This window comes from Acanthochromis polyacanthus, chromosome 12 (genome assembly GCF_021347895.1).
Source record: "Acanthochromis polyacanthus isolate Apoly-LR-REF ecotype Palm Island chromosome 12, KAUST_Apoly_ChrSc, whole genome shotgun sequence".
NCBI classification, from domain to species: Eukaryota; Metazoa; Chordata; class Actinopteri; family Pomacentridae; genus Acanthochromis; species Acanthochromis polyacanthus.
This window is the reverse complement of record NC_067124.1, coordinates 248571-273268: the sequence shown is the minus strand read 5'-3', so window position 1 is coordinate 273268 and position 24698 is coordinate 248571. Positions and strand designations below refer to the sequence as shown.

The 24698-nt window shown below is 39.5% G+C and overlaps 1 protein-coding gene across 3 annotated transcripts; it reads right to left on the bottom strand.

Moving 5' to 3' along the window:
• Nucleotides 1–3060: 3060 nt before the first annotated feature.
• LOC127536398 (zinc finger protein OZF-like) lies at nt 3061–23521 on the bottom strand. Of its 3 annotated transcripts, none has more exons than XM_051956637.1 (4): nt 23043–23521; nt 11139–11240; nt 5262–6796; nt 3061–4904 (listed from the first exon to the last, which is right to left on the bottom strand). In XM_051956637.1, exons 2-4 carry the CDS (start codon nt 11154–11156, stop codon nt 4763–4765), a joined length of 1695 nt encoding a protein of 564 aa, XP_051812597.1. In that variant the 5' UTR covers nt 11157–11240; nt 23043–23521; the 3' UTR covers nt 3061–4762. The 3 variants fall into 3 exon arrangements, with proteins under 3 accessions (XP_051812597.1, XP_051812598.1, XP_051812596.1); XM_051956638.1 differs by lacking the exon at nt 23043–23521 and adding an exon at nt 22492–22737; XM_051956636.1 differs by lacking the exon at nt 23043–23521 and adding an exon at nt 11637–11960.
• Between the last annotated feature and the right edge of the window lie 1177 nt (nt 23522–24698).

The window sequence follows — 24698 nt, the reverse complement described above, 5'->3', positions numbered from 1 at the left end:
TCCAGCCTGTCTTCTCTGTTTAAGATGATTCAATGTATATTTTAATGTAAATACAATGCATTTGTAAATAAAATCATTATTTTCAATAATGTGTTGTAAAGTTTTCATCCCGTCTCTCTTTTGTGCTATAAAGTATTGGCCCTCATGAGTTTTCCTATAAACTTATATATTATTATTATTATTATATATAATTATTATTGCAATATTGAAAAATATCATGTATTTGTAAAACACAAAAATATTATTTTAATTTTCATGTGTTTAAATATTTTTTTACAGAATAATTGGGGGTGGGTCACTTTTCCATGGGGGTCAATTTTCTATCTGACACCAGGTAAAAAATGACCTGAAGACAGTCTTTGTACCCTGGTGGTGTACAGCTTTGATGAAAATATAAACAAAAACAATGTTTCACTTTTTCTAATGTTGGGGTCACTTGAGGAAAAGTGATCAAATTTCAAGTTGAAAAAGGTCATTTAGGGGCCGTTCTATGCTATTAAACATGGTGGTCTGGTTCATTTTGACCCGAAGACAGCACTAAGGTTCAAACAACAGCAAATCAGTAAAAGTATTTTCCAGTTGAGTTTGCTAAGAATTTACCTCAAGTTTAAATAATGAGTCCACAGTATTATTAGTTATTTAAAGAAATGCATGACCAGAATTAGCAACAAAAATGACTAAAATGAGACACAAAATGAACATCTCATTTGGATCATTTTGTACATTTCAGTCTGTTTTTAGGAAAAAAAAGTGTCATAAATCAGACTATAAATGATCTATGAACAAAGCTCTCTGTAAAAACCCTCAGAATGTTGAATAGAATAAATGTGGACAGTTTCATGACTGGAAGAGAAAATTTCTGGATCATTTTGTCTCATTTGTGTCATGTGTTTAATTTTGGTAATTTTATGTGTTTGTCTGTTTCTATACATTTTGCATCTTTTCATGTTACTTTTTCTTTCATTTTGACCATTTTGTGGTTCATTTTGGTGACTTTGTGTGTTTTTGAGTTTGTTTTTGTTTTGACCATCGTAAACCACCGAAAACCATCGGGAATGGTTGCTGGTGGTTCCCGGTGGTCATTTTGTGTCTCATTGAGGTTCATTTCGATCGTTTTGTGTCAAACGATCCTTAACACGACACACCCAAAATGCATGCAGAAAACCTCGATAACGGAATAAATTTAATTTCTCCCATACCTCCCCCTTGCCCTCTTCTGTCCTTCTCAACCCGCCCGGCCAGCAGGCAGATGGGTGCCCCCTATACAGAGCCGGGTTCTGCTCGAGGTTTCTTCCCTGTTAAAAGGGTGTTTTTCCTTGCCACTGTCGCCTTCGGGCTTGCTCTGGGGGTCAGGCATTTGGGTTCTGTAAGCGTCTTGAGACGAGTTGACTGTAATTGACGCTATATAAATAAAATTGAATTGAATTGAATTGAATTGAAACCTCGGTCAGTTGTTGTCTTTAGGGTTGTTTTTACTCGACAAGCTTTGTGTGTTAAACTGACTTTCTCAAGTGTTTCCATGTTTTTCTTCAGAATATGGAATGTGGTAACAGTTGTTAGTTCTTCTCTCTGACATCACAATGGACTTTTAAAAAATGCATTTACTGTCTTAGTACTTGTTCTCAGTGCAATGACAGTAAAGTTGGATCTAATCTAATCTATAAAATGACCAAAATGAGACAAATGGACAAAATGTTTTGTTTTGTTTTTTTTTACCAAAAAGAGCGTTGAAGACAAAAATGAGCACCCCCCCCCAAAAAAAAAAACACCAAAAAAAACAAAAAACAAAGTGGAGCACAAAGTGTCCATAAAGAGATGTAAAATAACCAACATGAAGCACAAAGTTGTAACAACAATAAAGAAATGCAAAGTGAGACTGGAGGGCAAAAATCAGACACAAAAATGTCCAAGAATTTCACAAAAACAACCATAAACAGGAGCAACATTAACAAAATGAGACAAAAAACGAGCAAAATGAGCCACAAAATTACAAAATGGACATCAAGTGCAAAAAAAAAAAAGAAAAAAAAAAAGACCAAATGTGGCCAAAATGGGACGACAATTAACCAAAAATGACAAAAATGAAACACAAAAATTACCAAAACACGACACAAAAATTAGCAACAAAATGACAAAAATGAGACACAAAATGTACAAAATGAAAAAAACAATAATAAACTGGTGCAAAATGACTAAAATGAGAGATAAAATGAGCAAAACAGACCAAAAAAGATGAAAAATGAAACAGAAATGGCTGATGAGTCACAGAATGGACAAACTGACATGAAATGACTAATATGAGCAACATGAACAATTTGAAACAAAAACAAACTTACAGACACATGAAATGAATCATAAAATGACCAAAATGGTACAAAAAAACAACATAAAGAGATGTAGCATTACCTGAATTAGACACATAAATGACCAAAACTTGATGCAAAATAAACAAAAAAAAAACATGAAAAGATGCAACATGTTTAAAAACGGACCAAAAGAGGTAAACTGATCAAAATTAAACACATTCTGACACAAAATGACCAAAATTAGCCTCAAAATGACCAGATTGATCCAGAAATCTTTACTAACATTCATCACGGTCCAAATTTATTCTATTCAACATTCTGAAGGTTTTACACAGAGGTTTGTTCATAGATCATTTACTGTCTGATTGATACATTTTTTTTCTAAAGACATGATGAAATGCACAAAATGATCCAATAAGATGCACAATGACCAAAATTGAACAAAAACAACTTAAAGTGATGGAAAATGACTAAAATGACAGATAAAATGAGCAACTCAGAGCAAAAATGAGATGAAAACTGAAACAGAAATGGCCACTGAGTCACAGAATGATGAAATAGACGTGAACTGACCAAAACAACTAACAAGATGAACAATTTTAAACAGAAATAAACTTAAAAACACACAAAATGACCAAAATGGAAGAAAAAAAAAACATGTAAAGATGCAAACTGTTTAAAACCAGACAGAAAGACGTAAACTGAACAAAACAAACACATAATGACGCAAATGAGACACAAAATGATCCAGAAATCTTCTCTTCCAGTCATGAAACTGTCCACATTTATTCTATTCAACATTCTGAGGGTTTTTACAGAGAGCTTTGTTTTGTTTACTGTCTGTGGACCTGGAAGGAGCAGCTTCATATCTGGAAAAAAGATTCACAATCAACGGTTTGTTTAACAGAAGAGATCATCTTAGTTGAAAGTGGCACCAAATCCATGTCATGTTTGGGTCGTATGTTGGCCTTTAACTTTGAGCAGGTGTGTTATTATTTACAGTGTTTATGGTAGAATGTGGCCGTTTTAATGGCAGATCACATGGAAGTAACATGAGTCAGTTTGAAATAGTGAGTTATGCAGAAGAACAATATAAAGAAGAAATTCAAAGTTTTTAATCAGTAAATATGTTAGATTATATTTTTAATCTATTTTGTGTACTTGTTGATGAAAAACGTTTGATAAAAGAAACCTTAATAATGTTGCCTTTTAATGTTTTAACCCTCCTGTTGTCCTCATTTACAGGCAAAAAAACAACATTGTTTCCTTGTCTTAAAAAAATTTTAAAAAAATAAAAAAATTCAGCAAAAAAATTCCCCAAATTTCTGAAAATTTGCAAAACCTTCAGGAAGAAAATTCCAGTAATTTCTTAAGTTTCTTTTCAAAAAATCCCCCAAATTTGGCAAGAAAATTTGTTGTAAATATTTTCCAAAAAAAGAGTAAAAATCTTCCAAAAAAAATCCTAAAAATATCTAAAGAGATTACATATATTTCAGTAAAACGTCTAATATTTTCTTTACAAACATTCACATAAAAATCAACCAAAATCCCTTCTTTAGAAATATTTTTAATTTTTCTTTATTTCCACCTAAAAATGTTCAAAGATTTCCCAAAAATGTTGAAAACGTGGACATCAGAAGTTTCACTGTGAAAATATATATTTTTCCCACATTTTCAAACTTTAAAACAACTCAATTTTGAAAAAAAAAAAAAAAACATTGAAAAAGCCACTATCGACAGACACATACACCCTCTGTCAAATGTTTTAGGACACTTTCTCATTCAAATCAATTAGTACCTGTCCTAAAACTTTTGACAGGGGGTGTATATGTGGTCATGGTTCCATGACGCCAATGTCATGGTAATGACTGGATGCAGCTAATTTACAAAGAAGTGATTCTAAACTCCATGTCAGCTTTCAAAGATTCTACTTTTCATCTAACAATTTATGTTTTTGTATTTCAACTCACACATAATCTGAGATTATTTGATCTACTTGTTCAATATTAGAGATTCTTCATCATTGTCCTGAGAGATAGATAGATATGAATCCTAAGGCCAGTAATCTCCTAAATTAATTATGATTAATCATCAGAGAATCACTGAACCAGCTCTGCATCTAACGGGTTCCTGCAGCCCAGAGGGATCTGAGGAACGATTAAGGTGGTAATTGAAGAAATTTGCCCTGCTGCTCACTGCCTCCATCCAGACGTCTATCCCTCTACCACTGATAATTCATTTAACTGAGTAACCACTTTGAATGGTTTCATTAATTTACCAGTCACGTCTGTTAACGACAGCTTTCCTCTTAATGGATTTTGCAACGAAGCAACGAAGACACTAAACAAGAAATTAGACCTGAATTCTGTGAAGCCGGATCTCAAGGACTTTAAGTTTGTGGAGGACTTCACGAACTTTTACTGAACCCTGCATGGAGAAATCTTCTTGGCAGGGGTTCAGTCTGTGTCCAGTGTGCATACGCTGGTGTCGTTGCAGGGTTCCTTGTTGGTTGGACGTTGGTCCAGACTGGTCAAAGCAGCACTGTTCACCATTGGCAGAGTGCTGGTAAGTCTGAGAGTTTTGTCCATCTGTTCCGTTCTGCTTGGAAAACAAACACACAAAAACAGAGAACGTCAGTGTTTCCTGCAGCATTGAAGAACTGATGCCTTGCCTGAGATAGAGAGCACCCCAAATGACATCTGAAGACACTTTTACCTGTTGGAATTTAACATTCAGTTGTCTGATTACATCACAATTCCTAATCTAACCGACATCCCCAGATTAACCTGGACCAGATTTCTGTGTCAAAACGAATACAGGTTAGACTGAACGATAGCTGATGATGTGTTAACAGAATTCAACCGACCACAGTTGTGAAACAATTTTGCAGCAATAGCCAAAATTTTCCAATACATAATTGTGTGTACACTGTGACTGAGACCAGTCTTTACATACCTCACTGTGACACTGATTGAATGTTTCTTTCTGGTGTGGATCTGCTGGTGTTGTTTCAGGGAACCCAAAGTTGTAAAAGTCTTCTTACACTTGTCACATCTGTATGGTCTCTCCCCAGTGTGGACACGTTGGTGAACTTTGAGGTGTGCAATGTCGCTGTAGCGCTTCCCACACTGGTCACAAATGTATGGTTTAACCCCAGTGTGGGTCACTTCATGAACTTTTAACTGTGAGTATCGTACAAATAGTTTCCCACAGTGATCACATACGTACACATCATGTCCAGTGTGGATGCGTTGGTGACGTTTTAAGCTCTGTTGGTGCTTGAAAGTTTTTTCACAGGAGTCACAGTGGTATCGCTTTCTACCAGAATGGGGGCATTGATGGATCAACAACTGTACATGTTGAGTAAAGGTTTTCACACACTGATCACAGTTAAATGGTTTCACTTCACTGTGAATGAGTTGATGACTTTTTAACTGACACTTCTGAGTAAAAGCCTTTCCACACTGATCACAGTCGAACAATTTCACTCTACTGTGAATGAGTTGATGTGTTGCTAGAGTACTCTTGTGAGTAAAAGCCTTTCCACACTGATCACAGTTGAATGGTTTAACTCCACTGTGAATGAGTTGATGACTTGCGAGAGTACTCTTGCGAGTAAAAGCCTTTCCACACTGATTACAGTTGAATGGTTTCACTCCACTGTGAATGAGTTGATGTGTTGCTAGAGAACTCTTCTGAGTAAAAGCTTTTCCACACTGATCACAGCCGAACAATTTCACTCCACTGTGAATGAGTTGATGTGTTGCTAGATTACTCTTCTTAGTAAAAGCCTTTCCACACTGATTACAGTTGAGTGGTTTAACTCCACTGTGAATGAGTTGATGACTTGCTAGAGTACTCTTGTGAGTAAAAGCCTTTCCACACTGATTACAGTTGAATGGTTTCACTCCACTGTGAATGAGTTGATGTGTTGCTAGATTACGCTTCTGAATAAAAGCCTTTCCACACTGATTACAGTTGAATGGTTTCACTCCACTGTGAATGAGTTGATGTGTTGCTAGATTACGCTTCTGAATAAAAGGCTTTCCACACTGATCACAGCTGAATGGTTTAACTCCACTGTGAATGAGTTGATGGCTTTTTAAGTGACTCTTGTGAGTAAAAGGCTTTCCACACTGATCACAGCTGAATGGTTTAACTCCACTGTGAATGAGTTGATGGCTTTTTAAGTGACTCTTGTGAGTAAAAGCCTTTCCACACTGATCACAGTTGAATGGTTTAACTCCACTGTGAATGAGTTGATGGCTTTTTAAGTGACTCTTCTGAGTAAAAGCCTTTCCACACTGATCACAGCTGAATGGTTTATCTCCGGTGTGAATACGTTTGTGAATTCTGAGCTTTGTTGCTGTGATAAAAGTCTTGCCACATTGCTCACAACTGAGTGATTCATCTCTTTTTGCTGTTGTTGCCGAACCATCCTTATCCTCCTCAGAGGTCCGACATCTCACTCCATTGCTGTGTTTACATTTCTGTAGCAAAAGACAAAGATAAAAACAGAGGCAGTGATGGAAGAGCAATCATGAAAAAATTTAACCTAAAAGTCTCAATTCCATGTAGGGCTGAATGATTTATCGTTTTCCGATCAAAACCGCAATTTCTGAAAGCGCGATCATGTGATCGTCAAAGCGCCGTTTTTTTGAAGTGCCCCTGACTGACCCAGGATCTGTTGTGTTGACTATTTTGTGGCACATGCCCCTACGGCCAAGCTGACCAATCAGAAGCGACATGCTCCTCGTGGACAGGTCACGCTAACCAATCAGTATTAACCGGCTCCTCGTGTTTTGAAATGGCGTCAGCGGAACCAGAAGCGGAGTTAATCCCCAAGAAAAGCGGCACAGCGGTCATTTGGGAGTATTTCGGTTACGAGGCTGCAGACATTCACCAGAAACAGGTACTGCGCAAAGCTTGCCGCTCTAAAGTTGTATGGAATTAATTTCCTATCATAATTCAAGAGCATTTTAAATTGATTTGAGGGCAGCATTTATCAATTTCATTCTCAGATTTTGTGATATTGTCTCTCAGAACTCTGCTCTCGCGCTCAAATTTGCTCTGCGCGTGCTCAAACGGTGTCCTCTTACTCGGTTACTATGCTGCTCGCGCAGATTTCCTGCGCTCAAACTCAAACTCTTCCTCTTGTTCTCACGGAACTTCTGCTCACGGATCTCTGCTCTGCTCTCAGATTTTCTGTGTATCAACGCTGTCAACCAATAGAAGGCCGGCTAGCTTTGACCAATCAGATTATCCCTGTTTGTATACGGGTGCGTTCGCTGTTTTCTGAGGAGTGTCGCATACGGGCGGGCACTCTTTCAACAGGTTTTATCCACTCCCTACCTCCGGGACTGTAATAAATGTGATTTCTTTTATTTTTTTGACCACTGTTGGAATAAAATATCATTCAATGCATACAACAGCGTCCGAGCTTCTCATTAAAACGGCTATATTGTATAATAATAGCGGCATCGAACACTGCTCTTTGAGGTGTCCTGGTGGAGAAAACAATGTCACCATCCTGAAGCTAGCAGCGGGACAGCAGACGGTTGCCATCTTGGTCCGGTCATCGTATTTCCAGTTCAGCAGCAGAAAGAACCAGATGCTGGAGCACTGTGCCGCATATTCGTGTTCAAATCGCCGGATCGTCGAAAACAGCGCACGAGGGATTACTTTTCACAAGTAAGATTGAACATTACTATTGGTTGTATTTTGTGAATCGAATATTACTGTGCTGTATTTATGCCCACCAGCGAAATCATGGCCAGCTAGCTAGGCTATGTTTACTGCTGGTGTTGACCCGTCTGTGAACTGAGACTTTATAAGTCATATTCCATAATACTGACTTAGATTACAACTGACACAGGAAAGCTAAAATATATATTACTGGTATAACATTGACCAGCAAATTTTACACAGGTGGCACAGACTGTATTGTTCACATGTAATTCACCCTAACAACAGTAAGCTACCTCTAATGTCTCATACCCACCCACTTACTTAAAAATACAGACAACTGAACATCTGACTGTAGAATGGTTTGCAAACAAGGTTATTTACAGTTTAAGCAGTTTGGGTTCATTATCAACAGATATGCATCAAAATAGGAGTTTTGTTGAAGAAAGGTTGGAAGAAATTTGAAGAAAACCTCTTGACCGCTTTTGTAAGATGTTTTTGTATAGACTCTCCCAAATCTTCCATTTTCATTTTGAAGGTGATGTGTGCCGTGCAAGCTTGGTCAGAGATGCTGTACCATCATCATTTGACGAGAGCTCCCACCTTCTAGCTCTGAAAAACAATGGAGGCCTACTGATTCCATCACAAGGCAGAGTGAAGGTTTGATTTTATAATCTTGTTTATTTTTTTTATATTTGCATGTTAAAGTTGCTTTGTTCTTTATTTTCTCTGTACTGTAAAGTGTCTTTTAGCACTGTGTAAAGCGCTATATAAATATAATTTTTTAAATTATTATTATAAGGTGCTGAGAGTTGCAGAGAGGGTGATTCGCCAGGCTTCAACAAAGCAAGCTCCAAAGGTGTCAACAGTCACACACAACGTCTGGGAGGAGATTGGAATGGAGGTGGTTTTTCTGCTTGGGGAACACATTGAAGAAACACAGTTTGGTATCGACAACCAACATTCCAGCTTGTTGTCATTGGTTGTGTCCGTGGCTGCACCATGTTGCCAGACTTACACACGTGGACAAAATTGTTGGTACCCCTCAGTTAAAGAAGGAAAAACCCACAATTCTCACTGAAATCACTTGAAACTCACAAAAGTAACAATAAATAAAAATTTATTGAAAATTAAATAATCAAAAACAGCCATTACTTTTGAATTGTTGATTAACATAATTATTTTAAAAAACAAACTAATGAAACAGGCCTGGACAAAAATGATGGTACCTCTATAAAAGATTGAAAACTATTTGACCAGAGTGACATGATTAACTCAGGTGTGTCATTTAATTGACATCACAGGTGTTTCCAAACTCATAATCAGTCAGTCTGCCTATTTAAAGGGAGACAAGTAGTCACCCTGCTGTTTGGTGAAAAGGTGTGTACCACACTGAACATGGACAACAGAAAGCGAAGGAGAGAATTGTCCCAAGACATCTGAAAAAAAATTATAGACAAACATCTTAAAGGTAAAGGCTATAAGACCATCTCTAAACAGCTTGAAGTTCCTGTGACAACAGTGGCTCATATTATTCAGAAGTTCAAGACCCACGGGACAGTAGCCAACCTCCCTGGACGTGGCCGCAAGAGGAAAATTGATGACAAATTGAAGAGACGGATCGTTGGAATTGTATCCAAAGAGCCCAGAGCAACCTCCAAAGAAATTAAAGGTGAACTCCAAGGCCAAGGTACATCAGTGTCAGATCACACCATTCGTTGTTGTTTGAGCCAAAGTGGACTTCATGGGAGATGACCAAGGAGGACACCACTGCTGAAAAAAACTCATAAAAAAGCGAGACTGGAATTTGCAAAAATGCATGTTGACAAGCCACAAAGCTTCTGGGAGAATGTCCTTTGGACAGATGAGACCAAACTGGAGCTTTTTGGTAAGGCACATCAACTCTATGTTCATAGACTCAAAAACCAAGCATACGAAGAAAAGAACACTGTCCCTACGGTGAAACATGGAGGAGGCTCAGTAATGTTTTGGGGCTGCTTTGCTGCATCTGGCACAGGGTGTCTTGAAAGTGTGCAAGGTACGATGAAATCTGAAGACTATCAAGGCATTCTGGAGAGAAATGTGCTGCCTAGTGTCAGAAAGCTTGGTCTCAGTCGCAGGTCATGGGTCTTCCAACAGGACAACGATCCAAAACACACAGCCAAAAACACCCAAGAATGGCTGAGAGAAAAGCGTTGGACTATTCGAAAGTGGCCTTCTATGAGTCCAGATCTGAATCCCATTGAACATATGTGGAAGGAGCTGAAACATGCCATTTGGAGAAGACACCCATCAAACCTGAGACAACTGGAGCTGTTTGCTCATGAGGAGTGGGCCAAAATACCTGTTGACAGCTGCAGAACGCTCATTGACAAATACAGAAATCGTTTAATTGCAGTGATTGCCTCAAAAGGTTGTGCAACAAAATATTAAGTTATGGGTACCATCATTTTTGTCCAGCCCTATTTCATTAGTTTGTTTTTTTAAATAATTATGTTAATCAACAATTCAAAAGTGATGGCTGATTTTGATTATTTAATTTTCAATAAATTTTTATTTATTGTTACTTTTGTGAGTTTCAAGTGATTTCAGTGAGAATTGTGGGTTTTTCCTTCTTTAACTGAGGGGTACCAACAATTTTGTCCACGTGTGTACATGTTTGGTTACAGTCATTCAGTATGTGTAATATTTTGATGTTAAACCTCAGGGACAGTCTTAAGAATATTTTAAAAAGAAAATGCTTGAAACCTGAAACTTCTGGGTTCAACTGTCTGAATTTCTTGACAAGGAAAAGGCTGGTAAACTCACAATGCTCAAAGTATTATTCTCTACCAAAGAAAATGCTGCTCTTTACCTTTCTGAACAACTTGCTTGAAAAACAAGACTTTTCTTCCGTTACTTATCTTCATCACCATGTAAGACATTTTCAGAAAGTATGATCAGCAGCTAGTTCAGCCTCAAACAAAAAACAAGCAGCTTCCAAGCAGTCCACCATTATATCCTCAGTACAGCTGCTTCTGCAGAGCTACATCTCTCCAGCCAACGTCACCTGGCTTTGGTTGGCCCATCTAACCAACTGGAGCAACTTTAGACATTTTAAATAACAAATGGATAATAATAATAATGTTACAGTGGTATGTTTCTCACTTTTTGTGAAGAATCCATGTTTCCTCCGTTGTTGAGCTCAGACTAAATAGCTGCCAACATTCCTCTGCTCCTCCGTCAGACTCTCCTCCTCCTGCCAATCACCTGTCACATCAAACACATCTTCATTAGGATACCACTCTATACACAAGTGTCAGAGTGTCCCATATGTTCATCAGCCAACACAGAGGACACATTTCAACTCAATAGTTCACTTTTAGCTCTTTTCAATTTCACCTAAGACTGATACAAATGAACTTAAACTGTTAAAAATAAGGAACATAGACAGAAAACAGACATGGAAAAAGAGAATAAAGAGAACATAAAGATGCTGCTGCAGGTGATTCAAGACAGGACTGCTGGTAGAAAACTGAGAATGAGAAGAACTTTGTCATTGCACGCTTTCATATACAATGAAATTTAATTGGAGCTGCCCTGCTTATGCTGTAAGTTAGTGAATGTATTTTACTGCTCAGTGTTCTGTTTAAAGGCAGCTCTCACTCTCTGTTCTTTGCACTCTCCCATAGTGTCAAGTGTCCTCCCACTTTCAATGACAGGTGATTCTCATTGATGATTTTTCTCACAGTTTCTGCAGTTTCCCCACTTGAAAAAGGATGTTTCATCTACCCAGGGTTTGAGCAGGACTCCACTCATCAATCAGACAGTTGCTTTCTTTCTTTTCCCTCTTTTATTTTGCAGTGGTTGCAAATTCATGAGATACAGAGGTGGCAACTTCCATAAGTCCATACGTTTAGTTGATAGATTAAGGTGAAAAACCTTTAAACAGAACACAAAAGGACAATGTTGGCATTACTGCATTCAGCAAATAGTCACAACCATTCTTCATGGACATTTTCACCACATTGGCAAATGCTACTCCACTCAATTTATGTTTGTCAACCTCAACACCACATAAACTGAAGCGACAAATCATGGCATGAGCAATATTCAACCCAATACTATACCACACATTAATTTATCTGCAGTTTAAAGAGTTGATTTTGAATCACAGTTTAACAAATTACTCTGAGCATTTTTATCAAAAAAATGTTTTCATCATTTTATGCTTTTCACTTCATGGTTTTAAAATTATTTGAAGTGCATAAAGTGCTTTTAAAGTGCAATCCTTTCCCGATCCAATGGGGAGTGCCAGTGTTTACAAACAGTGATGTCACGAAGTCACGTGATTCCCGCGCCGGTTGGCAAAAGGAACCAGAGGAACAATGGCTGACGATAGCAATGCGAGCTATCCTTCCATGGAATTGTCCAATTACACACGTGGACAAAATTGTTGGTACCCCTCAGTTAAAGAAGGAAAAACCCACAATTCTCACTGAAATCACTTGAAACTCACAAAAGTAACAATAAATAAAAATTTATTGAAAATTAAATAATCAAAATCAGCCATCACTTTTGAATTGTTGATTAACATAATTATTTAAAAAAACAAACTAATGAAATAGGGCTGGACAAAAATGATGGTACCCATAACTTAATATTTTGTTGCACAACCTTTTGAGGCAATCACTGCAATTAAACGATTTCTGTATTTGTCAATGAGTGTTCTGCAGCTGTCAACAGGTATTTTGGCCCACTCCTCATGAGCAAACCGCTCCAGTTGTCTCAGGTTTGATGGGTGTCTTCTCCAAATGGCATGTTTCAGCTCCTTCCACATATGTTCAATGGGATTCAGATCTGGGCTCATAGAAGGCCACTTTCGAATAGTCCAACGCTTTTCTCTCAGCCATTCTTGGGTGTTTTTGGCTGTGTGTTTTGGATCGTTGTCCTGTTGGAAGACCCATGACCTGCGACTGAGACCAAGCTTTCTGACACTAGGCAGCACATTTCTCTCCAGAATGCCTTGATAGTCTTCAGATTTCATCGTACCTTGCACACTTTCAAGACACCCTGTGCCAGATGCAGCAAAGCAGCCCCAAAACATTACTGAGCCTCCTCCATGTTTCACCGTAGGGACAGTGTTCTTTTCTTCGTATGCTTGGTTTTTGAGTCTATGAACATAGAGTTGATGTGCCTTACCAAAAAGCTCCAGTTTGGTCTTATCTGTCCAAAGGACATTCTCCCAGAAGCTTTGTGGCTTGTCAACATGCATTTTTGCAAATTCCAGTCTCGCTTTTTTATGAGTTTTTTTTCAGCAGTGGTGTCCTCCTTGGTCATCTCCCATGAAGTCCACTTTGGCTCAAACAACGACGAATGGTGTGATCTGACACTGATGTACCTTGGCCTTGGAGTTCACCTTTAATTTCTTTGGAGGTTGCTCTGGGCTCTTTGGATACAATTCGAACGATCCGTCTCTTCAATTTGTCATCAATTTTCCTCTTGCGGCCACGTCCAGGGAGGTTGGCTACTGTCCCGTGGGTCTTGAACTTCTGAATAATATGAGCCACTGTTGTCACAGGAACTTCAAGCTGTTTAGAGATGGTCTTATAGCCTTTACCTTTAAGATGTTTGTCTATAATTTTTTTTCAGATGTCTTGGGACAATTCTCTCCTTCGCTTTCTGTTGTCCATGTTCAGTGTGGTACACACCTTTTCACCAAACAGCAGGGTGACTACTTGTCTCCCTTTAAATAGGCAGACTGACTGATTATGAGTTTGGAAACACCTGTGATGTCAATTAAATGACACACCTGAGTTAATCATGTCACTCTGGTCAAATAGTTTTCAATCTTTTATAGAGGTACCATCATTTTTGTCCAGGCCTGTTTCATTAGTTTGTTTTTTAAAATAATTATGTTAATCAACAATTCAAAAGTAATGGCTGTTTTTGATTATTTAATTTTCAATAAATTTTTATTTATTGTTACTTTTGTGAGTTTCAAGTGATTTCAGTGAGAATTGTGGGTTTTTCCTTCTTTAACTGAGGGGTACCAACAATTTTGTCCACGTGTGTAGGTTCTAACCAGTTGATGGCATTCAGGACCGTTTAAATGGTGGCTTTTTCTTAGGCCTTCTAAGGACTCTACTGCACCTGCAGGGTCTTCCTCTGGTTTTGGTATTCCTGCTAGTGCTCGGTCAATGTCTCTGCCTGTCCATGGTCTGTAAACCAAAATAGTCTCACGGGTGTCCTGAACACCTTCAACAGCTGTACCGAAACGTGGATTTGCTACCTCCACTATAGGACACAACTCTCTGTCAATTTTTGGGGTTCTGTCTTCAAAGTCAGCTGGTTTATATGGGGTCAAGAATTGTGGGTTTTTCCTTCTTTAACTGAGGGGTACCAACAATTTTGTCCACGTGTGTATTTGGGCTCTAAGTTCTGTCGTGTTGAAGGAAACTTCACAGGACATGGCACTAACCATGACCCTTTAAAACAAGATAGTGAAGACTTAAAAACTGCATTTGATGCGCTAGTGGACAGAATAAAAACAGAATTCATGCGAAAAGCCGATTTTACACAAATAGCGCACTGTAAACAAAAGGAAGGAGAAGAGCCTGTTGACTATAGACATAGATTGGAGAAGGTTTACAAGGCTCACTGTGGCATGGACCCTTCTAATGATAAAACTGGACCCTATCAACAACAGCTAAAAAGGGCATCTCTGGGCTCCAACCTTCAGTGAAGAGTTTTGTGGAGAAACACTGGGTTGGACAAAATACAGGCGCAGTCGATGCTGTAGATTGAGCAGTACATGCCACTGCTGCCATTGAGAAAAAACTAACTAAACCCGCGGCTGCGTATTTTTCTGATGAAACGCCAACCTCCACAGTATTCTACTCTGGAACGTACAGAGGCAGAGGAGGTTTCAGAGGCAGAGGAAAGTTCCGTGGTAGAGGCAGGGGTAGAGGAGGTAGACCCCCCCCCTCAGATGATGCATGCTATATATGAGGCAAAACAGGCCACTTTGCACGCAATTGCCATACAGGAAAGCGTGTATACAATCCAAATAGCACACAAAATTGACAACTAATTACAAGCTCCTTGGAGCCAAAGGAGGAGGGGGTTAACACCTCCCTAACCCTCCCCTACCATGAAGAAAATAAAAATCAAACTATGATGCAGACCACCACAGACACGCCAGACATAGATGTTTTCGCAGCCCTACAAGCATGAGCTGTAAATGAGGATTTGCCCTATAGAAAATTAATTATAAATGGCCAAGAATTTGACTGTTTGTGTGATACAGGAGCCTGCAGAACAGTCTTAGAAGAATCACCTCCTGGAATAAAATTCTCAACTAACACAATCCTAGTCAAAACAGCGAATGGTCAATTAGGTAATCATCCACTCTCTAACCCGGTCAAAATACGGGATAAACAAACGGGAGTGTATACCACCTCAGCAATTCTGGTGGATCACAATTGCCCAGTCAACCTATTGGGCAGAGATGCAATGACAGCATTAAAAATTTGTGTTATTCCTACAAAAAAAGGAATGACTTCAGCTGTCGTCTCTAGTGACGATAGCGGACTCAATATAATGCAGGGCAAAAGACCCCTACATTATTATTGGACTTATGACATTTCTGAGCATGCTGAAGGACAACCAGCCCAAACACTGTTAAAAAAGATCCAAGATGCACATCCGCCCGCACAAACACATGGTCCTGATGGACTACATGTCACTTTTAGATACAAAACAACACCAGGACCCGATCATAGTTTTGACAAATGGTTCTCCGCACAAACCACCCCTCAAATAATCACCCTTCAACACATTTATCTAGATAAAGAAGGCAATGGCGTAGCTTCTGTTGTGCTATCACTCGCACAACTGAGATTCTTTAGGGGACAAATTCCCCATACTCCACATGTCTCTCTGTCCAAAGCTCCAACAATAGAGTGGCATCAACTTGAGGGTTTGTTGCGGAAAGCACAAGCCGACATCTATGAACCCATTCCAAATTCTGACTGGCAAAAAGGTCAACGTTATGGGTTCATGAGACAACCTCTTGGGTGGCGTGTGAAAACCACACCATCCACACATTAGGATGAAAAAGAAACCTGATCTTTAATTTGTCTGTCTATAGAGGATTACCCAGAATTAAAAAACCTGCCCAGAGATCTCTGGTCTAACAGCCCTGCAGATGTAGGACTGATAAGAGATTTTCCACCTGTTGAAGTACCGTATTTTCACGACTATAAGGCGCACATAAAAGTCTTAGATTTTCTTCAAATTGTGCGCCGCGCCCTCTGGTGCAGTGCGTCCTGTGTGTGTTGTTGTAAGGCGGACGTAGACCAGGTGTTTTTTTCCACGCATCACCATCGCTGTTGATCTGTGACTATGCGTGCCCATCTCACAGCCGATGTGAAAAAACAAGTGAAGCAAATGAACTCTGAGCTTGCTGTCATTCCGGGAGGCCTGACAAAGGAACTCCAACCGCTGGACATCGGTGTGAACCGGCCGTTCAAAGTAAGGCTGCGAGCGGCGTGGGAGCGATGGATGACCGATGGAGACCACAGTTTCACTAAGAGTGGAAGGCAGCGCCGGGCGAGTTACGCCACAATTTGCGAATGGATTGTAGATGCTTGGGCTAAAGTGTCTGCTGGCACTGTTGTTCGAGCTTTCGCAAAAGCCGGCATCATTTCCGAGGCGCCGCACGGCACGGAAAGTGACTCTGACAGTGAAGAAAGTGAACCTGGCATGTTTGATGGAGGTTTAGCGCAGCTGTTCAATTCAGAAACTGAGGATGAGGACTTCCATGGGTTTGATTGATGACGATTACCGGTAAAAAAAAAAAAAAAAAGTGAATACCAAACTCAGTTTTGCTCCCGCTCTATTTTCAAATACGCACACTTGTGTGCTTGTTTTATCCGTGTGTTTTACCATGCCCGTGCCTATTGATGATTAAAAAAATGTTAGTACTTTGTAATCAATACTTAAATAAAGCACAACCAAACTCTGTTTTGCTCCCACTCTATTTTTAAATACGCACACTTGTATGCTTGTGTGTGTGTTGCTGTTGTAAGGCCGACGTAGTAGAGGACACCATGAGAACGTTAAAGGGGGAAGTGTGGGCGTGGATTGTATATAAAACCCTCGCCATATAATCAGGTGCGCCTTATGTGTGTGTTAAATACAGTAATGGCACACATAACTGAGACTGCGCCTTTTGGTACAGTGCGCCTTTTGGTCGTGAAAATACGGTAAAAGCAGCCACCTCTTATCAGCCACAAATTCCTCAATATCCGCTGAAACAAGCAGCAATAGAAGGTATAAGACCTGTTATTGCAGACATGGAAAAATCAGGGATTATTGTGAAAACAAAGAAGCGTGTTTGCAATACACCCAAAAAGCACATACAGGAAAATGGAGGATGGTTCAAGATTTAAGAGCGGTGAATGATGCTGTACAGAAAACTACACCTGATGTTCCAAACCCACATACCTTATTAAATGAAGTAACTTCAGATAAAAAGTGGTTTTCAGTTATAGATTTGAGTAATGCTTTCTTCTCTATACCACTACATTCAAACTCACAACACTGGTTCGGGTTTACCTTTGAAGGTACACAGTACACCTACACACGATTACCACAAGGTTTTACAGAAAGCCCCCACATACACACTCAGGCTCTCAGGTGCTTGATGTCAACATTTCAAATTCCAGAACACAGCCAAATTTTGTTGTATGTTGATGACATTCTTGTGGCTGCAGATACGCAGGAACAATGTAAACAGACAACGATGGCAGTGTTACGACACTTACATGAGACAGGTCATAAGGTTTCACTAAACAAACTTCAGTTGTGGGCTCCGCAGGTGGTGTATTTAGGCTATAATCTTTCAAAACATTGGAAAGCTTTACTCACTGACAGAAAAACTGCAATCCAAAATGCTCCAAAGCCGCAAACAAAACAACAAATGATGTCATTTTTAGGACTTTGTAATTTTTGCAGATCCTGGGTTCCAGATTACGCAGTGTTCTCACAACCACTGCAGGATTTGATATACGGCAAGGAAATGTCGTTAACAGATGAGATTATTTGGACTGAACAGGCTGAGGAAGCTTTTAAATATCTGAAATTAGCCCTGCAAACTGATGTTGTTTTGGCTCTACCTGACTATAACAAACCGTTTGACCTGTTTTATGACTGCAAAAATGGACACGACTTCTATTCTTACACAGAAACATGGTGATACACCTAAGCCTGTAGCATATTATTCTAAACGCTTAGATAATATCGCAGCAGGTCTCCCACGGTGTGTACAAAGTTGTGCAGCAGCTGCTCTTGCGATTTCTGCCTCTGCTGATATTATTTTATGTCACCCACTTTCAGTCCATGTTTCACACTCTGTGGCTGCAGTCCTGCTACATGCAAATCTTTCATTTCTGACTCATGCACGTCACATTGCCTATACTTCAATATTGTTGTCACAGCCACATATAACTGTGCACAGATGTAGCTCCTTAAATCCAAGCACACTTTTGCCCACTGAAGGCGATGGAGATCCACATTGCTGTGCGATTACAACAAATGAGGAAACAAAGCCACGACCTGACATTTTTGATCTACCACAATCTGGTTTTACTGATATTTTTGTAGACGGTTCTGCTTCAAAAGACATTCGAGGAAATAATTGTGTAGGTTATGCAATAACAACAGTAACTACGGTCCTAAAAGCAGAACGCCTGCCACACAGGTATTCTGCACAGACAGCTGAACTTCTAGCAGTCATCAACGCTTGTAAGATGTTTGAAGGGAAATCACTTAACATTTACACAGACAGTCAATATGTGTTTTCTTCTGTCCACCATTTCGCTCGAATTTGGCATAACGGGCATGAAAACCTCGAGTGGGAAACCACTCACACATGCCTCTGTTAAAAAAAATCTTCTCTTCACAATACAGCTTCCTGCTAAATTAGCGCTGTGTAAATGTAAGTCTCACCAAAAGGACGACTCCGCCATAACACAGGGTAATAACCTTGCAGATGTTGCTGCGAAACAAGCTTCATTCGGCACACAATGTTCTGAAAATGACCTTTTCCTCTCAGTAGACCTAAACATCTTGGCGGACGCACAGAAAAATGCACCCACGGCTGAACAAACTTCTTGGCTCAGACGTGGGGCAGTTTTGTAAAATGACCTTTATCATATTCATAATAAGCCCGTCCTTCCACGTTCTCTATTCCCCACAGCTGCCCTGGTGAGCCATGGTTTGACACATGTCTCAACAGGAGGGATGGTACACATGATACAGAGACAGTTCTTCGCTGTAAATTTTTCTGACTTTGCCAAGGAATACTGCAGAAAATGTTTAATTTGTTGTAAGAACAATCCGCAAGGAAATATGAGACCAAAGAGGGGACAATTTCCTCCAGCACAACACCCCTTCCATACAATTCATATGGACTTTATTGAACTAACAGCATCAAAAGGACTAAAGTATTGTTTAGTGGTTGTAGATGCGTTTTCAAAATGGGTTGAAATATACCCAACCAAAGATAACACAGCCATAACTGTAGCAAAAGCTCTCTGCAACCATTACTTTCCAATTTACGGTATTCCCGCCATAATTAGATCAGATAATGGTACACATTTTGTAAATGCAATTATGACACATTGCTCACAGGCATTGGGTTTCTCACTAAAAAAAATCACTGCGCATATCATCCACAATCCGCCGGCCCTGTAGAACGTATGAATCAGACAATAAAAAACAGACTAGCCAAAACTATGGAAGAAACCAAGAGGCCTTGGCCAGATTGTTTATCCTTGGTTAAACTGTGGATGAGAATTACGCCTACGGGAGACACAACAATAACACCGTTTGAGATCGTGCATGGGAGACCTTTTCCACTTCCACAAAACAACAACAATCCACTGAATCTTAGTGAGATAGGGTGCTGACGTCTCAACCCGGTGAAGAAACCAACTGATCCGCGCCCAACTCCAGAATGGCTCTCTGGTGACTCCTGCTAGTCGCAGGGGTGACTTTGTCACTTCTGTGGTTTTCCTTCTTCCTCTTCTTCTCTCTCTCCTCTACAGGAACTCACAGGACTAAAAGAACCCATGAACACTCTATGGCAGCGACTTGGGAACAGAACTTCTGGTATAAAGCTATGAATTTTACAGCACAACAGAATAATGTCACCAATTGCTACGTGTGCTCACAATTACCTCATCATGCTACACATCAGACCATTTTCACTCCTATAGGACTTAATAAATCAGAAACAATGTGTATATTCGGAGAAAGCACACTCAGAATGATAAGAAATTTCACCGGTAACATGTCATACTGGTTTCCAAATTGTACTATTCATAAGGGAAAATGGCTGGATCCCACTAATTTTTCACAGGCTACGAACACCACATTGGGGGTAGGGATTGCATCATTACGAGCTAACATTCCTTTTCCATTGTGTCTCCAACGCACCTGTGGCGATATGTACAGGCATCACTTACCAGGAACACCTAATTGCATCCATATAATATCACTTTCCAGTAACTCGTCTGCTATCTTATCAGTTCCCTTTATTGCAGGATTTAACGCATCTTGGTGGTTTTCTGAGGATAAATATAGAACTGGAAAAAACATAACCATTAATCTCAGACCAAAAATCTCCACTCCACCCGAAATGATGTGGCAATGTGGAGGACTTCTTTATTGGTACTTGCCATTTGATTGGTGCGGTACTTGTACTTTAGTTCATTTGCAACCTGCTGAAATTGTCATTTCTGACCAACAATTAGAGAACAGGACATATATACACACACACCGAATCCAAAGCCGTGAAACTAAAGAAGAACAACAACCTGCTTTCAGTAAACTAAAACGTTTTTTTTAATGTCTTTAGTTCCTTCATATGGTACATCAAGATTGTCCGCAAGTGTAAATAAGCTTTGGTTTTCTCTCAATAACCTCACTAACGCACTAATTGACATAACTGACCAGCTGGAAAACAATCCTGAACTTGAGGCTATCAAGCAAATGACACTCCAAAACAGAATAGCTTTAGACCTTCTTTTAGCAGCACAAGGAGGAGTTTGTGAAGTTGTTAATGACCATTGCTGTACATACATCCCTGATCACAAAGGCAATTACACTTTAATCAGACAGAAATTGGATGAGATTAAAACAGACATTTTAAGCAACCGAGACAAAGGTATTTTTCCAGGCTGGGATTTTACCTCTTGGTTTACATCTGGTGGTATTTTTCAGGCTATTAAAAGATTTGTAATTATAAGCGTATGTATTTTGTTAATATTTTGCTACCTGCATTTTACCATGTTTAAGATCCATGATTTCTAAAATGATAACCACTTCTGTTGTTGCTTATGCTGCACTTGAAATGGAAGAACCACAATATGACTCCAATGATGAGAATGATGATGTTGAAGTGTAGTTTAATGACGTGACAGCAGAAAATGTTTTACAAGATGTTGTTAACTGATCTTCACACTTTTTGATCATGATAAACAGGAGGGAATGTTAGAGTTGAACTTGTAAATACATCTATCATAATCAAACCCTAGGGCATTAACTAATTGTATATAGTGTCTTTATATAATAATTTTCATTACATACCCACACACACGCATCTTGCTCTTCTAGTCAGTATATTTCCACTCTTTCAGCTTAGCACACCCCCTTGTGTAACTTGAGCGATTTCTTATCTTATGCTGTTTTCATTTCTGCTTGTGTATAAAATAAACTTCGTATGGGAGCAGTCTTTGTCGCTCGCACTAATGTGTCTTGTTACACTGTGCTGTGGTACCCTTGCAAGTAAAAGTTACAGTCTCCGTGTCTTTCTGGTTCAGTGAATATCTTCTTATGTTATGTGGGAGCTCTCAGCGGAGCTTCTCTCTGACATGCCGTCTGGCCACGGAGTGATGTGGGTCTCCCTCTCCCCTCACTGGGACTGCTGCGGACTGACAGCCTGTGCTTTGGGACAGGGAGAAGCTCACAGCAGCACCTGCTGCTCGTTGAGGACAGTAACTGCAGAATGATCCGAGTTTTCCTGTCAGAGTCTCCAAAACGGCACAAAAAAGTCGCTAGATTTGTCGCTAGTCGCTTTTGACAAAAAAAAAGTCGCTAGGACGCTTTGGAAAGTCGCTAAGTTGGCGCCGCTGCCACGTGCCTGGGCTTGCCGTAAGGCACGTCGGTGATGTAAAATACTGCCGTAAAGCGTGTTTTGCGACACTGCGATATAAACGATAGGATCTTCACATAAAACGATAGACATTTTCTATCGTCCAGACGATATCTATCGTCATATCGCCCAGCCCTACTTTCATCGCCTAAAAAGCGATCGGTAACACATGACAACACTGAACCAAACCCAAAGTGTAGAGATCGCTTCATGCGAAGGATGCAACACTAAATCAATATCTTTTGGTAAATATGCTCAAAGTTGGACATACTAAAGATGCTAAACTGTTGAATAGTTTACCTGAAGAAAAGTGGGAGCCACAAACACGATCTCTGCTGCTTACTGGGGTCCACTTTTTCCGGCTGCCATCTTCTCTCTCCTGAAATCGGTATCCGGTGAAATTTCAAGCCTGATCCTTTCTTAAAACGCTTAGTACAACCAACAACTACACATGATATTACCATTGTGGTAAATACATGTGCATTTTCATTCACGAAAAGCGATAAATTTACGTATCGCTGCAAGCCGTTATGCTAATGCTGGTTCTTGCCAACCGGTAGCCATTTTGTACCAAGTGACCGTAACAAATGAGGACACGCTGGCACTCCCCATAAATACACAAAAACCCACCATTACAAACAGGATGAATTCACTGGTCTTAGCTGGAACCCTCTAATTAGCACCAATTAGCCTGCAATCTTATTTTCAACTGAATAATTACAAAACACACGGAAATTATTGGTAAACAGACAAAGTTTACTCCGTGGCTAATGCTAATGCTAACACATACTGCAGTGGCACACATCGGCAGCTTAAACAGTCTTTTAGAGTCTCCAGAATTCTGCTCTTACCGACTGCAACCCGGATTTTGGAGATGAAGGCAATCCTGCACAGTTTGCTGCACATCTTGATGCTTTCCCAACAGAAACTCACGGACACTTTGTTTGAACTCGGTCATTCATTCTCAGTTCCTCCTCAGTGCTGCGTGTGTTCTCATGTATCCCGCCGGTGGCAAACCTGCAGCCGCAGATTGTTTCCGCCCCAGCTGAGTGTAGGACCTGTGCGTAAATGCTTCTCCTTTGAGTTTTCAGCTCCTTCCAGTTTGACTTGACACATAGACTGCTTTGCACTCTGTGTCACCTGTACCTTCAGAGCTCTGAATAAAAGAACAAAAGATTTATTGCAAAGAACAAAAAGGTTTTGCCTCCACAGCAGCTTGTTATGAAAATGATTGTATTTGATGATTGAATGTTCTTATTCATTGTAATACTGTGTGATGTGTGCTAAAAGAGGAACAAGGACACGAGCTATCATCAATATTATTTCATCTTACATGTCTAATTTTTTAAAAAATATGACATGATATAAATATGCACTACTGTTCAAAAGTTTGAGGTCACTCAGAAATGTCCTTTTTCTTGAAATCAGTTTTTCCTGCAGATAAATCAGATTGGTTTGACAAAAGAAATGAAGCAGTTTAAATACTGAGGTTCAGACCCTCCAGTATTATTGATCATAGAGGGACACTAATATGTAGAAATATGAAGGTTTAGAGCCACCAGTGTTAGAAATGATGGAGAATAATCAGACTCATTTAAATATTAGTATTAAAACTATCACAAATAGGAATAAAATGACCAAGAAATGGATAAAGCAACCAGAAATCTACATAAAATAACTGACATATGAGACAAAACTACCACAAATATGCATAAAATGAGAAAGATATGAGATAAAACTACCGCAAGGATAAAAATTTACTTATTTATTTTCAAAAGTCAAAGCATTTCTTCCTCAGACTGACTTTAAAAGCACGTGTTTGGAGAGATTGATAGAGCTGGAATGAAAATGTCTTTGGGGAAATCAGCGGCTCCAGATGGACTTACAACCAACTTTGATCCGTTTTTCTGGGCTGATATTAGAGAATGACTGTTTGAAGCATTCAAAGAAGCTTTCAATCAGGGAGTCACACTCATTTTAGTTCAGGTTCCACATTTAGCCCAGTTTGATCTCAAGTGGGCCGGACCGCTTTTTACTACAGGATCAAAACCACAAAAGTCAGATTAAAAAAGACAAAAAATGAGACAAAAACCAGACAAAATATTGTGAAAATGAGACACAAAAGGACAAAAGAACAATCTAGTGTTTGACTTTGTGATCATGGTCTAGAAATGATTTTAAATGGATACTTTGACTCATTTACAATCTGCAGTTCATGTCTTCTCTGGAATTTGGACACTTTGATGATGATTGATGGATTGTGCTCATTTGGTAGAGGATGCTGCTTTTACACTCTTTCTACATTCATTGAAAGCTTCTGACAAGCTTCAACACCACTTTATTTGACATTCACTGCATTATTTTGGATGGAAAATTCATTCATATGCTCTCAATGTTGTCCAGCAGAATTCCTTCAATGTGGAACTACTAGAAGATGAGATGTTAACAGGAGCAAACACCAAGGAGACCCATCAGTCCTCTGCTGTTTATTATTAGCTCTGGATATC

Coding starts and splice junctions, on each gene's coding strand:
- LOC127536398 (XM_051956637.1), bottom strand. Junction 4,905..5,261: donor TCAATCAGTGTCACAGTGAG/GTATGTAAAGAC, acceptor TTTTCCAAGCAG/AACGGAACAGATGGACAAAA.